Here is a 20,642-nt window from a genome sequence, read left to right as displayed (position 1 = left end):
AAAAAAAAAAAAGTGTTGTGTCAAAAAGGTTCGAACCTGTAAGAAATGTTTATCATGTATGTATAACATTGACACAATGAAGTATTAAAAAATAATAATAATAATATCAATGCAAAACGAATGAGTTATCCTCATTGAACCGTGATCTGTGAGAATTAAAGAACACCGATGGACCAAATCTTGATTTAAATGGTTAGTAATGGAGTTAAAAATTTGATTAAAAAAATCTGATTGGGATTTTTTGGGGGTTCTGACACTTTTGGATAATTGAATATGCCCTTGGTCAAATTGACCCAGGAACATTATTGTTGTTCCAGAGAAACTAACATAACAGGAGGGTTAAACTTCCCCAAAGAAACATCTTTTTTTCCGTCTCCAACTTCACGAGGGTCAGTTTTCAGGAAGTGCCGCAGCATTGTGCTTTTTCATTATGTGAAGTCACGTCTTTGACTTGTGGTGGTGTTACTCCCCAAAGAGAAGAAATAAATGAGTTTCACATCAAGTAATGCAATCAGCCGAGATCCCCAAAAATTTGATTATGCGAGCTATAATTGAAGAGACACCTCTACCTCGGATTATGCTGCTGATGGAAAAAAAAAACAACACATTTATACATGTGATAATTGGAGAGAGATGGAGAAAAAGACGTCTCCATGGAAGACAGGAAGATAATTTAAATTGAGATGTAAATCAGACTGGGGGGGAAAAAGGTAGCAGTCAACAAGAAAAAAGAGGACAATCTTTATTTCAATCTTTCAATCCTGTAATAAAGTGTGACAGTCTCAATTCAAACCAAAATAAGGAAGTTTGGCAGAGAATGGTAGGCAACTACAAAGACCAGAAGGCAAGGCGAGGGCATGGTTTCCTTAAGTGCAGTTTCACAGTAACAACACAGATCAGCTCTGTGTATTAAGAAAACACAAGTGTGCTTAGGTTGAGACGCCTAAGTCAAAGTACACGAATAACTGACCTGAAAAAGCAAACTGAACAGAGGGAGGATGAATATCTGACCTGTCATCTTATCACTCAGCTTTTTAAATAGCTCACAGAAAAAAGGGATAAAAGCAGTAACAGCTCAAAACACCCATTACCAGTCAAAAATATCTTCATTCAAGGCCCACTCAGATTCAAATAGGCTGCTTAGCTGGCATTGAGTTAATAAGACTAGCGCGGTATGAAATGTGATTTTAAAGAAAAATTCAGGATGTTGATCTAAGAGAGTACAAAGTTAAGATTACAGTGTCACACTACTGTTCCCAAGGTTAAGAAGGAGCTTAATACTCATTCATTACCATATGTTCAAGTCCCCCCAGAGAGGGAGCCAGTTATAGAAGCCTTCATTGCTCATTTCAAACTTATAATTACTTTGCAGATCTGTGCGTTAAATATAATGCATGAATGATTCTGGTGGATAATGTTGAGGGGGAACTTGTTTCCATTTTTGTTTTGAAAGCAGATGAGAAGATGGAAACAAGTAAATGTAAATTGTTGTTGCTTTGTCGTCTGTTTTCGACTCTTTAGTGACGACATTCAGCGTGAGAATATTTTCTGTTAAATGCTCATTTAACTTAAGGGACTATATATAGTGTTTTTGTTTTTCTGTGCTCTTCTTTATTGTTTAATATGGGTGGTTATAAATGGAAAAACAATTATGCGACACATTTCCAGGCACCAATCAAGAGAAATAATTAGAAAAAGGCTTTCATTGGAATGGAAACATCACCGTAAAACAACCTCAAAATTCAATCTGAGTTATTGATAGTAAATTAAAGGGCGTTTCATTGTTATTTTATTCTTTTTTGCCTACTTTACAAAGAAAAATGTTCTTCTATAAACTCATAATTTCACAAGTTAGCAGGTACTTCCACCACCAAGCCACCACCAGGCCCCAAATCCAACAAGGTGCACTCCACTGTGCATTTTTCATAAAAATGGCATTACACTGGGTGCAGCAGATTTTAGGAGCACTTGCTCTTCTCATAAAATAAAGTGGCCACCTGCACCCCGGAGGAAGCCATAACCCCTATTTGATTTCCACTATTACACACGCTTTAGCACAAGGGTACAGGAGCAGGATAAAGATGGATTTGGAAGCCTTGAGAGAGCCGAAAATACCCAACATCGTCAGTTTACTCAAGTTTTTAATTCATTGGTAACCAAAAAGAGGTGAAAGTAAAGCAGTAAGAAGATGGGTTTTTGTATTTCATATGCGCTCTGTTCTTCTTCTCAGTGCATCAGGATGTAAACTTCACCCTGCCTACTGAATTCAATAATAGCAACCAGTGATGGAGGACAGATTGTTAAATGAAAGCAGACAGAGCCAGTCTATCTGAGGAATACGTCTTGTTAAAAGCTGCAGGAACTACTGGAGCATGTTATGGGTGTCTGCTGTACAGGTACAACCCGTCTACACATGGAATTTTTAACAGGATGGGTTGATACGAGTACAAAAACAATGTGCGTTTGCCAGATTTCAACATCAGACAGACTGAAGCCAATTACCACTCCAGCTGTTCTCTATCAGCTCTGTTTGTAAATGGACACTAACCGCTAACAGGTGGCTGGGTTGAGACGTAACATGAAATGCTCGGCACTTCGCATTCCTTTAAAAAAAAAAATGTCAGGCAATAACAAACAATAGAAAAAGCACAATTCAGTTATGGCAGATTTTCCTTCTTGGGCACTTCCTTTGCTCTCTAAACGTCAATCGCTACATGTGAGAAGCCAACACTTTGGGTTGGAGGAAAGGGGGGCTAAATGGCTGTGGGTTTAGGTTGTTTTCAGACTGAAGGCAAGGTTTATCTACTGGCTACAGTATCTAATATTGTAAGCTATCATAGTAAACTGGAAAACAGAGAAAATGTGGAACATAACAAAACAAAAAAAGGTATAAGGGAAATTGAAGTAAAAGAAAAAGGGTAACATATCACATGAAGGTAAGCACTAGTTTGTCCAATCATAATAAATAGTGGTGTGTTTGGTTCACAGCCATCCCTTCTTCACTTACACCTTTTGTTTTTATGCTCCATCATTAAAAAGGCTGTTGGTTTTAAATGAGATTCGATGGCACCACTGAGCCGCTGACCTGACAAACTGACACACAGAACTCAAAGAAGGGAGAGAAGTCTGTGCTAGAGGGCTTTTTAGGGAGAGTGATATGAAAGACAAAGAAGCAGAGCGGTAATACATTGATATGTCTTTGAGTTTCATGTCACTGAATTCGACTAGGCCTATCATCCTCTATCCGACGGGGAGCCCCTGTGTTAATCGGTTTTCTTTTCCTCAGGATCCTTCTCTTCGGCGTCGGCATCGTCTTCCTCATCGGGGCCCTCCAGCTCAGCGGCGCATTGCCTCTCATCCTCCTCTTCCTCCTCTTCATCGGTCAGGCCCTCCCTCTTGAGCGCGTCAATGTCATCCGGGCCGTCATCTGACTCAGCTGTGCAGATGCCATAGCACATCAGGCTAATTACACCCAGCGGCAAGCCGAAGAGGAAGCAGCCCAGAAGTGGAGAGCTGCGAAACACTGACTGATGTGGAGACAGAGACGAGGAGAGATGAGAGGGAGATTAAAAAAAGGGAAGGTATCAGAGAAATAATGAAAAAAAGGAGAGGATGGAAGAGAGAAAAAAAGGACATTTTCTTAAACATCTAAGTATTGGGGAGAATAAATCAAATCTTTAACCACATGTGCACTCCTAATAATTTCTAGAAAATGCCAGGTCAGCCAATTTTCTAAAGTTGCTTACTCGCACATGTCCCTCACAGCCTATAATTTTCCCTAATGGACAGGAGGGAGGCCGGGGTCTCAGGAGGCAAGACATGATGATGTAGAAAGGACACTACTGTAGTCACAATGTAATGTTATGAACAGATCCAAGATGGCGGACAAGCAGAGACTGACACTGACAATCATTGCTTTTTTGCCTTTGTGTCATAGCATTTAGTAATTGGATGGTATTAATGAAAGAGTGGGACATGTCAACTAGCAAAGAATATATTGAAGCAGCTTCATTATCTGCATGACAGGTCACAAAGATTGCACTCTTATTCCATCATATAAATGTCATCAATCATTCCCACTTGTTCTGGAAATTTGGGGACTTTGACCTGCTCAAATCAGCTCACCCTGACTTTTTGAGGTCAAATTAATAAGGGGCATGCAGGAGAAGGGTCTAGTGAAGTCAATGTGAAATTTGTGTTCACACATGCAGCCCACCCAGAACATTTTGGGAACTTTTCAGAATTTAGTGGACGCTTTGTTGGCAAATTGACAATGCAAAGAGGGATACGGCTTAGATGGGCACCATGTGGAATGTGCTCATGTGTTAGATCTTTCCAACTTTTGCTTTTCTGACAAATAATTTTCACAGCCATGTTTTTTTTTTTTATATCCAATATGTGGCGCTATGGACTGTGTTGAGTGTATAGGGAAAAATCTCAAAGTTGAGGCACTATGTAATGACAATACAGGAAGCCCAGGGTCCTCATGTACAAAGACTTCCGTGGATTTCCTACTGAAACATGGCGTATGCTCAAATCCAGAAAACATTGTACGCACACAAAAATATGCAGATGTATGAATCTGTGCGCAAGGATCAACAGCTGTAGAAACGTGTGTACACCAGCCATGAAGTTGGCGTGAGGGACCGCACATTGATACATTTGAATTTTGCAGTGCAAAAGAGCGTACACCCCGTTTTGTGCATTCGCACCCTTTGTATATGAGGCCCCTGGAAGTCAACTTATTGGAAGTGCTAAACCAACCTAACTTCATCTGCCTAGAAAGAATTGAATTGTAAACATGTTTGATTCTGCATTAAAGTTAAGCATTTTAACATGAGGTTCAATGGGGCTTCTCTGATTTTAAGGTCCAGCCTCAAGTGGACACTCGAGGAACTGCAGTTTTTGGCAATTCCACATTGACATGATTTTTAAACACAGCAGGTTGCTGCATGTTGAAATCACAGGGTCGGTTTGGAATTAATTTTAAATAAGAGGTTTGTATGAATAACAACATACATCTCTTCTGACACAGCTACTAGCTAATGATCTATATCCATCAAACAAAAATTGTACCAACAAAGAGCCACAAAAATGGCAAATGAAAAGTTTGGATGAGTTTGGATGAGGCCACTTGGTAAAATTTGGTCAGACTTTTAGAGTAGTTTGGGTAACTTTAAAAATCTGTATATTTCTTTCCTCAAAGTGAAACCCTCAGATCACAGCTGGAGCTGTAGGGAATCATTTACAAGCAAAGGAACACTTGTTAGCTGTAGGGGATAGTTTCCAAGCAAAGTAAGTAACACTTGTTAGGGTCTTGGGCTAAGGGTAACACTTTAAATGTTGGTCTGCTGTCTCCACTGTTTAGGTCATGGTGCTTCACAGCGAATTATCCTGTTCATGCTCAAACACAGAGAAAGTTACAGAAACAAGAGTTAATGGATACCAGGAGATCATTTTAGCCTCAAGCACCCAATAGGGGGTTAATCCAGCTCTGAGCTATCGTCTGATGTTCACAAATAAAACACAAATCACACAACCAAATTCTCCCTCCCTGCTTAACTCTCCTGGTGCTTCTTAAATATACTACAGCACAGGTGTTTGGTGAGTGTGTGGCTTTTAAATAAAAGCATTAAATCTCTATGAACAGACAGTGTTTACATAGTAAAGAGCTTATAGGTACAGTCCAACCAGATCCCTCTTGGAAGGCAGAACCAACAATATTTGTGTGGAGAAAAGCATGAACTGGCTTTAATGTTTTTATTTTTTTAGCAGTGGTGATACATTTTTATTCATGGTATTCATTCATTTGCATCCGACCATTAAGCTTGGTGAGCGTGTTCGGGAGCCAGGTCACAAATCATTTGCAGAAACTCGGCAGGCTTTAATATTTTAGTGTTAATTAAATTTCAGTCGTATAATTTAAAGTGTGTGTGTGTTTTGTTTTATACTGTTTGTATTACAGCTCGTCTCATTTGTTTATGATTTGTTTTGACTTTTCAGTGTAGCCTTTCATCCATAATCCTTTGGGGTTTGCTGTACAGTCATACTGTACTGATTGAACTACAACAAATGGAGAAATATCAGGATTCAAACCAAATGAAGTCACATAAGTCAATAATCTGCCTGAAGATGTTTTCTGCACACACACACACATCTTTTTTTTCTTCCTCACCTCAGATGGCTCACCTCTAATGACCACAACTTAAAAAGACAATCCCTAATAGGCTGTACCTACATGTACCAACCGTAGACTGTATAAATAATGGACTTATAATGGACTTAATGATGTCACCCATCTGCTTCTTTATCTGAAGCGCTGTTTTGAAGCCAATTGTCGGCGGGAACCATATTGGACATGCTGAACTCAACTAAACTTAGTGTGAGGTAAAGAGGCGGGCTTTGAGCCTCCTCGCCAACAGCTACAGTGTTCCCTGTCAATCAAGTCAGCTGTGCCTCTCATAATGGAAAACTCGGAATCTTAATATCTTCAAATTGCTGCGTTAGAAAAAAAATCCACCCCCAGTACAGTGTGTGCCGATCGAGAAATGAGCTATCCAGACTACACTGATTTTTTGTACCAGGCTGTAAACGTGTTTATTTCTGCTGTAAAGATCGTCTTTTTTTGAATAGGTGTTTATGTGGTTTCTGGTACTTCCGGCCAGCCTCAAGTGGACCCTTGATGAACCGCAGTTTCTAACACTTCCGCATTGGCTTCAATTCTGTGTTGGTACCAACACAGCTTAAACAATTCCAATGATGGCTGGTAGATCACAGAGTCTTTGCAAGGACGACTGAAGGCTGGTGGTGCTAGCTCTACTAATGGTAGCCACATTGATCTGGAGTTAAACCATGTTGAACCACATTTTCTTACCTTTGGACTGGTCTGTTAGTCAGGATTAATTTTTTTTTAAAACAACTAGGAGATGAGTTGCTTTGGAACAGCCATTCATTGAAGAATGTCTAATGTACCTCGATATTCTGAACTTGCATGTAAATCTTTCTTATGGTGTAACACTCCACTCCTTAAAATATGATCCCTCTTTTCACAAGGGTTACTAAAGGACAAGTTTACATTTCCTTGCTTAAACGATCAGAGTCAAAATTGCGTCATTTGGCCTTTATATAGCAGGCAACATCATTTGGGTCTGATATAACGGGATTCATCAGAGACAATGTACCTAGAAGGGGGTACTCACTCACAACTTCTGTCAGCCGCTGAGCAGAGAAAAAGAGAAATATTCACATCCCCTCCAGTCACTGCCACTGCAAGAGGGATGATAATTGCCCCTGCTGTGATGCTACATGAGCTAGAGATGGGTATGCTATGCTAACAGAGCTGGCTATGAGTCATTGGGTCTAATGGCTGCTTCCTCATGCTCCTGTCAGACGTGCGTTTAGATGGGCTCTCTGGGGGCAAGGTGATGGCTGCTGCCTATCTCCTCTGTGTCATATCATGGCACTGTAAAGCGAGAGTAACCATGGTGATACTTGCAGGGCGCTAAATTTATAACGTTCAGATTTTTACTTTGGTACTAATTGCTTATTGTTGCTTGTGAGAGAAGCTCAAAGTGATGCTCTCACACAACTAAGAGAAATATAATTATGCTTGATTGCATTTTTCTGAGGCCTTATTTCATTCAAGACCTTTGTGATCTCAGCCTGACATCTACTAAGTTGAAACTTCAATACAATTATTTCTACAAGCATTTAAGTTAAAGTCTTTCATTTCACCTTGTTCCTGCATAAAATGCAATTTCCCTTTAAGACTTCTCTGCATTTCTTTAAGGACATTGTTAAGGGCAGCTCTAACTTGTGGTTTCGTTGCAACTGTGCCACCCCGAGAAGCATAACAACATGGCTGTATTTACATTCCTATCACACCCTTGGTAAAAATACACCCGCTCTCCCAAAAGAACCAACAACTTAGAGAAAAAGCGGGAGGAGAAGCAAGCACAGCCTCCTGACCCTCTCTGCTCCCTCATTACTCCACCTCCTCCTGCTCTGCTGCCTGTTTCTCTTCCCCTGTTCAGTGTTTACTGCCTGCATTGCATATTCTTAGCTGAACTCCCCGTAACGTCCTCTGAATGTTGTTTCTCTCCCACAGGGAGTGAGGAGGGCACACGGGCATTTGTATTACAGCTTTACTGAACTTGGCGCAGGTTGTATGTATATATTTATATATTTAGAGTATTTACCCTCAGTTGGCAAACAGAGTGAAGGTGAAGCGGGTGTGAGGCATTTTAACGAGTGCAAGGGTTCTCATAAAAGTGATGGGGTTTAAATGTAGAGCTTAAGAAAAAACAGGAGAAGGGAAACATGCATCAGTTTTTTAGCAGGTCAATAACATCAATGAATATAAGAACGAAAATATCTCACACCTTGAACAAACATTACTCAGGTTATCAGTATAGTGGAGTAACTGTGGAATGTGAACAGCATTAGTTAAACGGACAAATTTAGATAAGAGTATCACCCTAATCTGCTGTTTGACGTTGAGTGATTTAGCCCCTTGCAGCTTATTGTTTTGGTTTAGCTTTAAAACATGGATTGTTTTGCTTCACTGTCACATTTCATATCAACACAAATCTAAATGCAATCCACTTTATGCAGCCTAGGAGCACCAAAAAAAAAAGAACGTCAACATTAGCTACTGGATAATGAAAGAAGTGGAGCTTATAGTAGGGATGGGCCTTTCAAGCCAAAATACTATTTGATGATCACTGGCATCTATTCAGCAATTTACATTTTACAGCCATGCTCAGTCTCTGCAATTACCTCCGTTTCCTAATTTCACACTACTAAACATGCATTTCCAGTGACTGTCCCTTATGTTTTAAACTTAATTCGCTATTTAATGAAGTTAGCATTCTACTTCTTTTGTTATTTTATGTGCTTAGCCTTTTAACACCATACACTCCAGTACGCAATCTGCAACCCTCGGGCAAAGAGTTACTTTCGGTCCCAAAAACTTGTCTTGAAATTAGGGGGACAAGTCGTTTTCCGTCCGGGCCCCACAGCTGTGGAATGAACTGCCGGAGGAAATTAGGTTGGCGGACTCTGTTCTGTCTTTTAAATCATTGCTCAAAACGTTCTTTTATCGGAGAGCATTTCCTGATTTTATTTAATCAAGGTGTCTTGCACAGGGTCCTGCTTTTATTTTGTTTTTAATTAGTTTTTATGATTTCATGTTCTTTTAACGGTTATGACATTTGCACTGACTGTATGGCCGTTTAAAATTCTCTTTATTTTGCACATGCCCTTAGAGGCATTGTAAAACACTATGTAACATAGTTTTTCAAAAGTGCTCTATAAATAAAGATGATTATTATTATTATTATTATTAGCAAAAAGCTTTAAGACTGTCTATAGCCACACCGTCTGGCGGGAATACAGTCTTAAAACCAGGCACAGGTAAAATAATACTAATAGAAAAACGGTACTTAAAATGAAATAATATTCGCATTAATTCTTCAATTCAAAGAAATGAAAAAAGTACTCCAGCATTTGAAAATCTCCCATCCCTAGCTTATAGTGACTAAAAAGCTAAACTTTATCTTAGGAGCTGCTGGAGACCAAAAACAGAGCTAAAAGGAGAATGAATATTGAACTTCATCAAGTGGCCATATTACTACCAGCACTGCGAGGCAGTCATACAGCTGGGGCAATACACAGCTACATGCTTACTGCATAGTTTTTATTATATGAATGTCATAGTTAAGTTTAGTACTACGACAATTTGTGAAACTGACCTCATACCATGAAACTTCACCGTATAAGACACACCTTTAGTCCCATTTCTGTCATATTAAGTATGGGCGTCCTATTCCTATTGCACAGGTAAAACCAATATACCAATATAAAATACAGAGATGTATTTTATTGTGTTAATGTAGTATACCAGAAGATAGCGCTATTGCTAGAGCTTCACCAGGGACGTGTCTCGTCATTGTATCTAAAAAATCGTCTACATCCTACACAGCAGTGCAAAGAAATATACCAATATAAAGTAAACAGAGGTATTTTATTGTGCTACTCAGTGGCGATATTGGTCGGCGGACTAACAAATGCATTAAATCGATCACATGTGAATTGGAGAGTCACTATTACAACAGTTTGATGCTGAAAACTGTATTTATTTACCCGTCCTTCTCTCTTTCTTGACAGTGAATGCTAATCTTTCCTTAGGAGCCCACTTTGTCTGTCTATAGCAATGGAGTGGCCCTCATCAAGCTGACAAGTGATGTTCATTTTCCCCAGCATTGATAGCTTTCCGCTGTGTCTGATGTGAGTTGTTTTGCGGTCATGCTTTCTAATTTTGTCAGATTAACGTTTTAAGTGCACAAATCCTTGTTGAGTTCAAGCTGCGTCTCCTCCAAAAGAAGGAAGCATGGGATAACAGAAGAGTGAATTCTTAGCTACACTTGTTAACCGGTCCTTTTGTTGAAACAGAGTACCACAAATTTTGTAATTAGTTTTTTTGTGTGATTTGAAACTCAATAACACTTAATCAGATGGTATTAGAAAGAGCTGCAGAACTATACAGAAACTGCAGATTGTGGATTTGCTGAATGAAATGGAAACTGTCACACAGGAAGACAGTTAAAGTTTTTTTTCCTCTGAGAGACCCCTCCGAAAACAGACTGCATCTTATGTACCATGAGGTGTATTTTTCAGTAATATCTCTAATCAGTGCAGTATAGGGTATTTAAGCAAGCTTTTAACCCCCTATGTGCCTGGGCGGCTCCTCAGGTCTGTGGATGCATCTCTGCTGGTTGTGCCAAGATCCCGCCTTAAAACAAAAGGTAACCGGGCCTTTTCAATCAGAGCTCCAAGTTTGTGAAACTCCCTGCCACTGACAATTAGACAGTCCAAAACCTTAACTGCCTTTAAAATCCTCACTAACAACATTTTTATATAAGAAGGCATTTCTCCACCCCTAATTCTTGAATTTGCTCTGCATTAAGATGTCTTGTTTTGCTTCTGTCTTTTTTATTCCCCCTGTTTGCACTGTTTTTTATGCTTTGCTTCACAACAAAAAAGCAGAGAATTACACTTTGTAACCTGGTATTTAAGCAAGCTTTTACCCCCCTATGTGCCTGGGCGGCTCCTCAGGTCTGTGGATGCATCTCTACTGGTTGTGCCAAGATCCCGCCTTAAAACAAAAGGTAACCGGGCCTTTTCAATCAGAGCTCCAAGTTTGTGAAACTCCCTGCCACTGGCAAATAGACAGTCCACAACCTTAACTGCTTTTAAATCCTCACTAAAAACATTTTTATGTTTTGCAAGAAGGCATTTCTCCACCCCTAATTCTTGAATTTACTCTGCATTCAGATGTCTTGTTTTGCTTCTGTCTTATTTCTTCCTCCTGTTTGCACTGTTTTGTATGCTTTGTAATTCTCTGCTTTTTTGTTGTGAAGCACTTTGTAACCTTGTTAAGAAAAGTGCTATATAAATAAAGTTTATTATTATTATTATTATTATTATTTATAAATGAGTTCTTGCATTTTTCAGTTCAAGTAATGACAACAAAATCCTGTATGCAGTTCTTCATCGCAATGTTCAAATTCAACATTTTACTTCACCATAATAATGTGATTGCATTAACATTATACGTATTATCTAATTTGGATACAAGCGGCAACCTCTGGTCTCAAACTATGAAGCCCATGCGGAAGTGTTATAAACTGCAATTCATCGAGAATCCGTTTGAGGCTGGCTGCAGAAACACCAGAAACCACATCGACGCCCATTCAAAAAGACGATCTTTGCAGCATTAATAAACATGTTTACAGCCTGGTTCAAAAAACAGCTTGGCTCTTCGTAGCTAATTTCTCTCTCAGCACACACTGTACAGGGAGTGAATTTTTATCTAACACAACGGTTCAGAAGATATTAAGATTACAAGTTTTTGCCCAAATAAGGACATGACTGACTTGACTCCCAGACGGCTCAAACTCCACCCCTTTACGTCACACTCTGCCTGTTTGAGGTCCACATTTCCAATATGGCTGCCGCCGTCGATTGGCTTCAAAACAGCGCTCAGGAACAGATGGGTGACGTCACGGATACTACGTCCATATTTTATACAGTCTATGATTGGATATCTGTTCAAACCTTTCAACTTGAATCATGAGTATGTTTATGTGTAGCAGCCAACCCTTGAATGAACTTACCATAATGGTGGATTTCGCATCAAAGGCCACACGTTTGATCCTCTGGATGATGCCATCACCTCCATACGCCTGCAGGGAGACAGCATTTGATGTTTGTGGTCTGGTGCGGTTTCAAAGCGTCACATACTTCATCTTGTTTATTTTGATGCCATCACCTGAGGGGCATTCCCCGTATAAACAAAACATATGTTGATAAAAAGCTCCTTCAGTGCATCAGAAGTATGAAGTACTGTTTGATTAACTGCTCTGACTCTTGTTTGTTTACTGTCCAGCAGGTCCCGTCTGCCTGAGCTCATTTATTGGAAACAGCACCTGGACTTGCCGATGAGTGATCTGTCCCCACGCTAATTCATCAGGACGGCCAATTAGTGAGCAATGACTAAGCATGACTTCTGTGAACGAAGCTGGAGGTGGGCAGGGGATGATTTGTGTGGAAACAGCTGTTGCACAGACTTAGGCTTATGCTGTGTGACGACTGCATAAATAGTTCTTCAGGGAGGTTTTTACATTTCTACAAAGGTGTTCTTTCAAAATTTCAAAGGAGCAAATGATGATAAGAATACCTAAAAAAAAATGAGTCAGCCTTTGAACCACAGGACCTGTAAGTGGAGATACACTTTAAAAAAAATTATCTATTCCCTGAAAACCTGCAAAAGAGACACCACAGCCTGTCAACTCTGTCCTCCTCTGGCTGGTTTGTGCTTCATGCGAGGCTAAACGCACCGTCTGTCTACCTTAATGTTCATGCTTTGCAGGCTTCCTCTGAGAAACACCAAAAAAGTTCATGAATTTTAGTCATGCATGGGAAAAATTCAGCTTCCCAGAGAAAAGAAAAAAACGATGAAAGGAGCTCCCTTGAAGTCCAACAGAAACTTTTTTTTGCAGCATATGCATCATTTTGAATGTATTTGAATGCTTTAAACTCGCATTATCGTGTGCTTTTCTTCATGAAGCACAAACCAGCCTTAAGACACCTCATGGCAGTTGTTAAAGAGGCTGAAGCTGTCCAGGCTTTGGCGAAGGCTGGTCTGCAGAAACATGGTGGTTTCTGTTTCTGTTTATTTGGTGGGAGGAGGTTTGTTATGCCGAGCAAAAAATAGCTCAGACCTTTGTTGGAAAAAAAGGAGAGGACCTCTGGCTTTTTGGCTTATGGTTTCATACATCTGGTGACTTTCGTGTAGTGTGCAGAGAGCAATGACATTTTTTTTCCAGATTAAAATACAATGCAGAGTCGTGTAGTAATTTCAGTGTGTGACTGAGGAGACAGAATTATTGTAGATAATCTATTCAGAAGAGACAGCAATATGAAATCTAAACATGCACAAGAAGATTGCAAAAATACCTCATCTGGGCAAAATATTTTCCAGGGGGGACTTAGAATGCAAGGCAACATGCCTGATTAATGAAGACTACTGGTGTGATTACAATGGTACAACACAAGAGAGGGAGGGGGAATGGGCTGTGCTGAGCTGAATGCATAAACAGAAAGCAGGAGAGAGAGAGGAGGGAGGGAAGATGGAAAGATTTGGACCTGTGCAGAACCGTTCAAAACGCTGTTGATGAATTGGACCAGCTGCTCCATGGTCTCGATCGGCTCTCCGGGTAGAAAGTACTGCTCGTTCGAAGTGTTGAGGATGATAACGGAGGGCACCGTCACCTCGCTGAGAAAAACAAGAAACAGCTTTTAATCTTCTTAACCCCAGCACCTTGGGCTGCCATTATCAAAGAGCATCATTAGATTAGACAAACATTAGACAAATTGCAGTTTCTTAAAAAGAACAAATTGTAGCACAGAGATTACAATAGAGGGATAAACAAACCTTTTGTACTCAGAGAAACCTAACTTTTCCCATGGGTGTTCTTTCAAAGAGAGGATTCTGCAGCCTGGACTATTTCAGGGTGGCATTTCTTCTATCTTTTATGCAAACAGTGTGCAACCCAGGGCTTTATAGGTCCACGCCGGTCACAGTTAAAGAGACCTCTGCAAATTACAGCTGACAAGGGAGTCCAGTGGAAAGCAACTCTGCATCCATGCCGAGACTAAACATACACAAAGAAGCCCAGTAGTCCAGTGGTGTTACCTTATTTCAGCAGAAACCACAGAGAAAGAGCCACACACTGTACGCTCAAGCCTACTTACTTCCACAAATCAGCAGAGGAATTACAGAGCTCAGTGAGATAACAAACAAGGTCATATAAACAAGCAATCCCTCTTTCACATGTCTAGCACAAAGCACCAAACCCAGGCTTAGATAAGGTATCCAAGTGCTTAGAAACACACACACACAAACGCCCAGGCACACGAACAGTCTATCACAGTGCTGCCACACTCACATCCCTGCGGTGTTACTCAACCCGGCAACAAATTTCACACACACGCACTCGTATCCATCACTGTCCCAATCCACCACCCAGCTGAGATCAGGAGTGCAAACACACACGCCCGAGCAGTCGACTCATCAACGCCTCACAACTCTGTCCAGCTGAGAACCGCAAATCACACACACTCGCACACATGACTAGTGTGTATTCCATTTGACATCCAGCCTAGTCCAACAGATGGCAGCCATTTAAAATAAATATGGATTAGCCTGTTCACCCCTGTGAGAGGAGACTACCAGGGTTTGCCGCCCATAAAGAAGGGTCATATACGATGCTATAGCATTAAAACAGGTGGGGAGCACACATTAAAGTCATATCCTGTCAGCTGAAAAAACAGCTGCTACATAATCAAGGCTAATTATTATTTTTATTCATATTTATGATGAATATTAGGAACATTTGGATTATAAAACTGAATACATTTTCTTGTCATCCCGCCTTTTGCTAGATAACAAATTAAGCTCTATTCTTGAAGCTGTGCTTTCCTTATCTAGCTAAATCTGAAGCATATTAGCGGAGATAGGCACTAGCATGAAACTGAATTTTTTCACACACAGAAAATATTTATTTATTAATTTAGTGTTCGTTCATTTGGCTCTTTTTGCTTTTTGGTGAGAGTTAGATGAGAAAATAACACTTGTGTGTTTGTGGACTCATTATGTGGTGAGCTAAAGGGCAGTTAGCCTATGATAGCATAAAGACTGAGAGCAGAGAGAAAGCTAGCCCGGCTTGTTCTAAAATAAAGGAGGCGCTACAGTTGTCAAAACTTTTACTTCAAAATATTTCTTATCTGTTTTGCTTTGTTAAGGCAGAAAAAAATGAAGTGTTGCTTCAGTAGAAGAAACAAGGTGTACTAATGTCTTAGCTAACATGTAATGCTAAGCTAACAACCTGGCTTTAGAGTGCCTTCAAATTGTGAGCCATGTTTGCAATAATGCTTCATTTAACTCCCCTCTATTGTTGTATTCATAACCATAAAAATGAGAATTTCTGAAAAAGTCCTAGTTAACGACTTTTGACATTTTTTACCGATGGAACGGAAGTTACATTTTTAATTCTATGTTTGAAGCTAATATAATTTCACTGAGTTGTCTTTGACGTTGAACTAATGTCTGAGGATAATGTTGACATGTCACACAACCTTATAATCTTCTTTGGTTGTTTTTCCTCTTTCCCTGCATTACGTAATCTGCTAGCTAGCTTGTCAAATTGTAGCTTGCTAGCTTGCCTCATCGGCTTTTAGAGACCAAACACAACATAGTTAGACAACTTTGAGGCGTCTTAATGCTGATTTATTCTTCTTCTGCGTCGAATCACCTCCTCCAAAGTGTAACTACCAGTAGAATCTACGCTGATCACAAGCCCCGTGATTGGTCCGCTCGGCGGCGTTGTATTTCCTGCCTTTACAGCACTTCCAGGATCACCGCTCATCAGCCGTGTATTTCATCTCCTCCTCTCTACTCTTCCCTGTAATCATGTCTGTACACAGAAGTATAAATCAGCCTTTTCAAAGCTCTGAATGGTCTGGCCCCACCTTATATAACTGACCTCCTGAGCCCTTACAAACCCTCCAGGCCTCTGAGGTCTTCTGACATGGGTCTCCTGGCAGTTCCCCGGTCAAAATATAAACTGAAGGGCAACCGCGCTTTTAGTGTAAATGCTTTTGAACAGCCTCCCCTCCTCAGTCAGGGCCGCCCCCCTTGGTCATCTCTTTATAGACTCGCCTCAAAACACACTTTTATATTTTAGCATTTGAGTCCTCTAGCCACGAGTAGATTTCAATCCCCAATGATGTGCTTTCCTTGTTGTCTGTTTCTTTTTGTATGTATTATGTTTTTAAATGTGCTTTATAAATAAATTTGACTTGAAATTTGACTTTATGGTGTCTGTGTTGTTAACCATGAATTGGTGAACACATGGCTTTACCACTTGAATCCTACAAATAGTAAGTAACGAACTTTCTGTGTTTGCAACAAGCTAACAAGTTAGATAGTTGGTATTAGCTCTAAACATAACACAGAGATTCATGGGGGTAAGGACCTTTCCATCTCATGTTATTCCCAGCAAAAAAAAACAGTTGAAACTTTTCTTTTAAGATAATTTAAGCAAATATGCAAGAAAGTTAGCACGCCCTGCTGAAGATCTCTGGTGTACTCATTTGTTTTTAAGTTTGTGTGTGTTTTTTTTTTTTTTTTTTAAAGTTACTTAATGAGACTCCGGCTTATTATCAGCAGTTCATTAGCTCTTTTTTCCCTAAGTTTTCTTTTCACTTTCTGTTACCAGGGGCATTTTTCTCAGCTTTAATTATTGAAGGAGGACTTAATTAAAATACTTGACTGCAAACTTGTTAGCTCAGGCTTGCTATTGTCACCAGTTTGCTGAGGGAATGGCATTCACTTCCAAGAAACATTTATTAGAGATTCCACAAAAGCAACATTTAGTATGCAAATTAAATGACTACTGCTTTGTGTGGATGTAATGATGCCTCCAGTCTTTCAACTTCTATGGTTACAACTCTTCTCTTCCCACATGGACTTAACAGTCACCTCACATCACTTCAAGTTTTTCACTGCCCACAATGCATTCTATATAAGGGGTTAGCAATAATCCCACATTTAAACAGAGGCAGAGACAGCCTCAGGCTTAGAGTGCTGCTCATGTTGTGTGCGTGTGAGTGTGTGTGTGTATGTATTCCTCAGTGTGTGTCTATGTGCCTCTAGCGAAAGCAGAGCCAGCCTTACGCCAGACAGACCGCTGCCAGAACACAGTAATCACTGTGATGACAGAAAGAGGGATAAAAAGCCATCAGATTTATTTCCACGGCTCTCCTAAGGGAGAGAATTAGCGGACATTGACAGGCCAGGATTTCATTCCTCAAAAGAGGGCAATTAATCCAGTGCTGCAGTGGCCAAAATCTGTCCTGTTAAACCCGAGGAAATACATATTGTAAGTACTCATACAAACTAGGAAGGCTAATCACGTCTTTTATCCTAAAATAAAAACACTGTCAGTCAAATTTACACTGAGAATCTGTTCATCGAGTGTTGTCATGCTTCCAAAAACGGACTTCTACTGTACGCACTGACACACTTTTAATTACAGAGGACTTTGGAGACGATGTCAGCCATAATCTGTTTCATACAAACAATAACATGCTTAAATTAAAAGAACATCCTGTAGCGGTCTATTACGCTCGCAGATTCTCGAACACAACACCCACAACATTACACAAAGACACATAATTAGATACAGTAGGTTGGTAGACACAAAACAGACACGCCAACTGCTTCAGCCCTGCCGGCCTGTAACACTAGCGGGGCTCTGTCTAATTAAAAGTGTGGGATGTCGGTTGCAGAGCCTTTCAGAGTAAGACACGCATACACTCAGCCTCGGCCTTGGTGCGGAGCTTCTACAGAGGGGCTCTCGGTATCATTAGTGCTGATCTTTGACAAGCTATTAAAACACATGACTGCTATGGATTTAATCCATGTGTTGCTTTATCCGTTGTACATTCGTCTTACCATCCTGCCCCATGCATGAGCAGATTTGCGGCAGCTTTTTCCCACCTCTGTATGATCTTTTTATAAGCTGTGGTGTGTGACGACGCGGGGGTTCAAATTGCCACGAGCACTAAAACTGAAATGACAGTCCGTCTTTGTAATTGACTTCTCCACAATAGCGCATATCTTATGGTAGAAGCTGGCGTTACGAGTCGGTTTCAACCTGGTTAAGTAGCTGAAGGAAGGCAACTTGAGGTAGAGAAAGAGGGGGGGTGACATAAGAAGAGGAAAAAGAGGTAAGTTGGATGTGAAAACTCACCCCATAATGAGGCTGTTGATGTAGTCGTTCCCGTCCATGTGGCCAAACTGGAAGTCTCTGGGGAAGCAAGACAAATCAGTGGCATCAGCAAGAGAAACAGAACATCAAAACACAACATATAAAACACTAAAAATAGAGTTTTTTTTCTGTCTCAGTGGACTTCATATGACTAGAACAAACTGGGACACTGACTTTACTGCACAATAGCACAAAAAACACATTTACTAGAATCCCATGTTGTCAGCGTGGAAAACTTGGATCATTTTTGACCCAGCAGGAGAAAATATATACATATCCCCTAAGCTCCATCTTTTCTCATCTCCTATTTCCCTCCTCATCTTCTCCAACCACAGAACCGACTCAGGTGATTTATCTAAACGATAAAGCAGTAGGAGGAATTCAATTTGTATCTCATTGTGCTGCACTATGTCTGAGCAGAGTGTATTGTGGGTAGACTAAAAGGAGGAGGGTTGGGGGTTGCCGGGGGGGGGGGGGGGGGGGGGGGGGGGGTCCAGAGACTGACTTCCACTGAATGACTGATTATGGAGGTCTCTACATATATATTAAATTCGTAGTGAATCATAGCTACATCTCGCACGTTCATCCCCTGGGTGCTGCACAATACTGCTGGAGCTTATATCAATGACATGGTTATGAAGAGGCTGAACTCTATAATAAATACGGAGCATGAGATGTGATGTGAAATCATTCATGGTACATGTAATCATGCTGACAGTAGCGAGCCACACTGTGAACAAAGCTCATTAAAAAGTCTGTTTGAAACATCTGTACGTGTCTGCCAGGCGTGGATCAAAAACTGATGCACAGATATTCATGCTTTAACAACTGTATCCCTCAAACTTAGATATTTACAGGGTCTGTTTCCTGTTTGAAACCGTCTTCACACTCCCACTGAAACTTTTTTAGCCAGACCGCAGAGCAGACTGGCCGACGAGGCTGAGTAACTAACTGGGAAAGTTGCATGCGTGAGAGGAGGCATGGAGCAATCTCAGGGCAAGAATGAGCAACACAGATTTCCTGGAAAATGCTTCGTGATCTCTGCAGAAGTTGGAGATATTAGCGGTTTAGCCGAACACTCCCTCTGGTGATGTTGAAATGTCTTACTTACAAAGTTTTTGCGACTGAATGGTTTTCATTGAAGGCGGGTTTTGTTCAGTATGAGTCAAACAAGTTTCCAGAGAAAAGGGGTCATTATATCCACTGTCCAATGATAGACAGTGTTTACAACAGATAAGGATGTTAATCAGAGACTTATGCCATCCTCGTCATCAGATAGTTTTCAGCCCTTAGAGATTAACTTTTACATTCGTGTCTGTGTGGGCAGAAGTTACTGATCATACAAAATAAAATCAGCTTTGTTTTGCAACTGGTATAAATATTTGGGTGTGCAGATTACAAAAAAATGTTCACAAGCTCTCTGGACTTGATTTGAATCACCGAGCAGCACCCTCAGTATCAAAAGAATACTTGCATCATAGTTTTTGTGTGATTTAAAGCTCCTGTGACAAGCTCTCTTTTTGTGTTGATTTTGGCGCCCCCTGTGGACGTGAGTTCGCTTTCATCTCTGGTTATTTATCCTGTAAAAATGTAAAACTTCTTCAAGTCTCAACCTGCTTTAGTTCAGCAGTAAAATGTATCATTCACCCTGAATATGTGGTAAAAGTAAAAACAGGATTTTTCTTGTTGCCTCGTCTCACACCTTCCTCCTTGCAGCAACACAGGCATTAAAAATGAAAGCGCAGAAATTGTCGATCTTTTTTCAAATTGTCTACTTTTCTTTCATAGGTCATAAAGAGGCCTCTCTGTTAATTTCAGTCTGTTTTATAACAAGTGAACAACTCCTCATTGGAGCTTTAAAAACTCAGCCTATCCACTGTATAGCTTCTATCAATGTCTGTCACCTTCAATGTTGTTATCACCATGTGGAAACTCTGAATGTTTTACCTTCTGTCAAAGCTCAATGTATGCTTTTAATGATATATATATTTTTTTATGTTCTTATATGTCTTTCTCGGTTGTACTAAAGACATTTTGAAGTTGGTGCCGATCATTAAGTATATGTAGGAGCCAAAAGACTGCCTCCAAAAGGTACACTTGCACTGAATTCAGTATTACAAGTACTTATGATCATGACATAAACCATGTTTGAGAAAATGATTTGACATGTATTTTACTTTTCTGTTTTGACTTCTGTTCTATCTGTTGACATTGGGGAGGCAGGGTTTATCAGGGTTCCCACTCTTT

At 40.3% G+C, this 20,642-nt stretch overlaps 1 protein-coding gene across 1 annotated transcript in view; it reads right to left on the bottom strand.

The window, feature by feature from the left end:
* Positions 1 to 721: 721 nt before the first annotated feature.
* The window catches only part of LOC117828894 (protein disulfide-isomerase TMX3-like), a 50,808-nt gene continuing 30,887 nt past the window's right edge, over positions 722 to 20,642 (bottom strand). The window contains exons 13-16 of the mRNA XM_034706287.1: positions 18,378 to 18,434; positions 13,708 to 13,837; positions 12,177 to 12,245; positions 722 to 3,527 (exon numbers count right to left, since the gene is read on the bottom strand). Coding sequence (XP_034562178.1) covers positions 3,264 to 3,527; positions 12,177 to 12,245; positions 13,708 to 13,837; positions 18,378 to 18,434 — 520 coding nt within the window. The 3' untranslated portion in view covers positions 722 to 3,263. The remainder of the gene's footprint in view (positions 3,528 to 12,176; positions 12,246 to 13,707; positions 13,838 to 18,377; positions 18,435 to 20,642) is intronic.

This window comes from Notolabrus celidotus, chromosome 17 (assembly GCF_009762535.1).
Source record: "Notolabrus celidotus isolate fNotCel1 chromosome 17, fNotCel1.pri, whole genome shotgun sequence".
NCBI classification, from domain to species: domain Eukaryota; kingdom Metazoa; phylum Chordata; class Actinopteri; order Labriformes; family Labridae; genus Notolabrus; species Notolabrus celidotus.
This window is presented reverse-complemented; position numbering and strand designations above follow the sequence as displayed.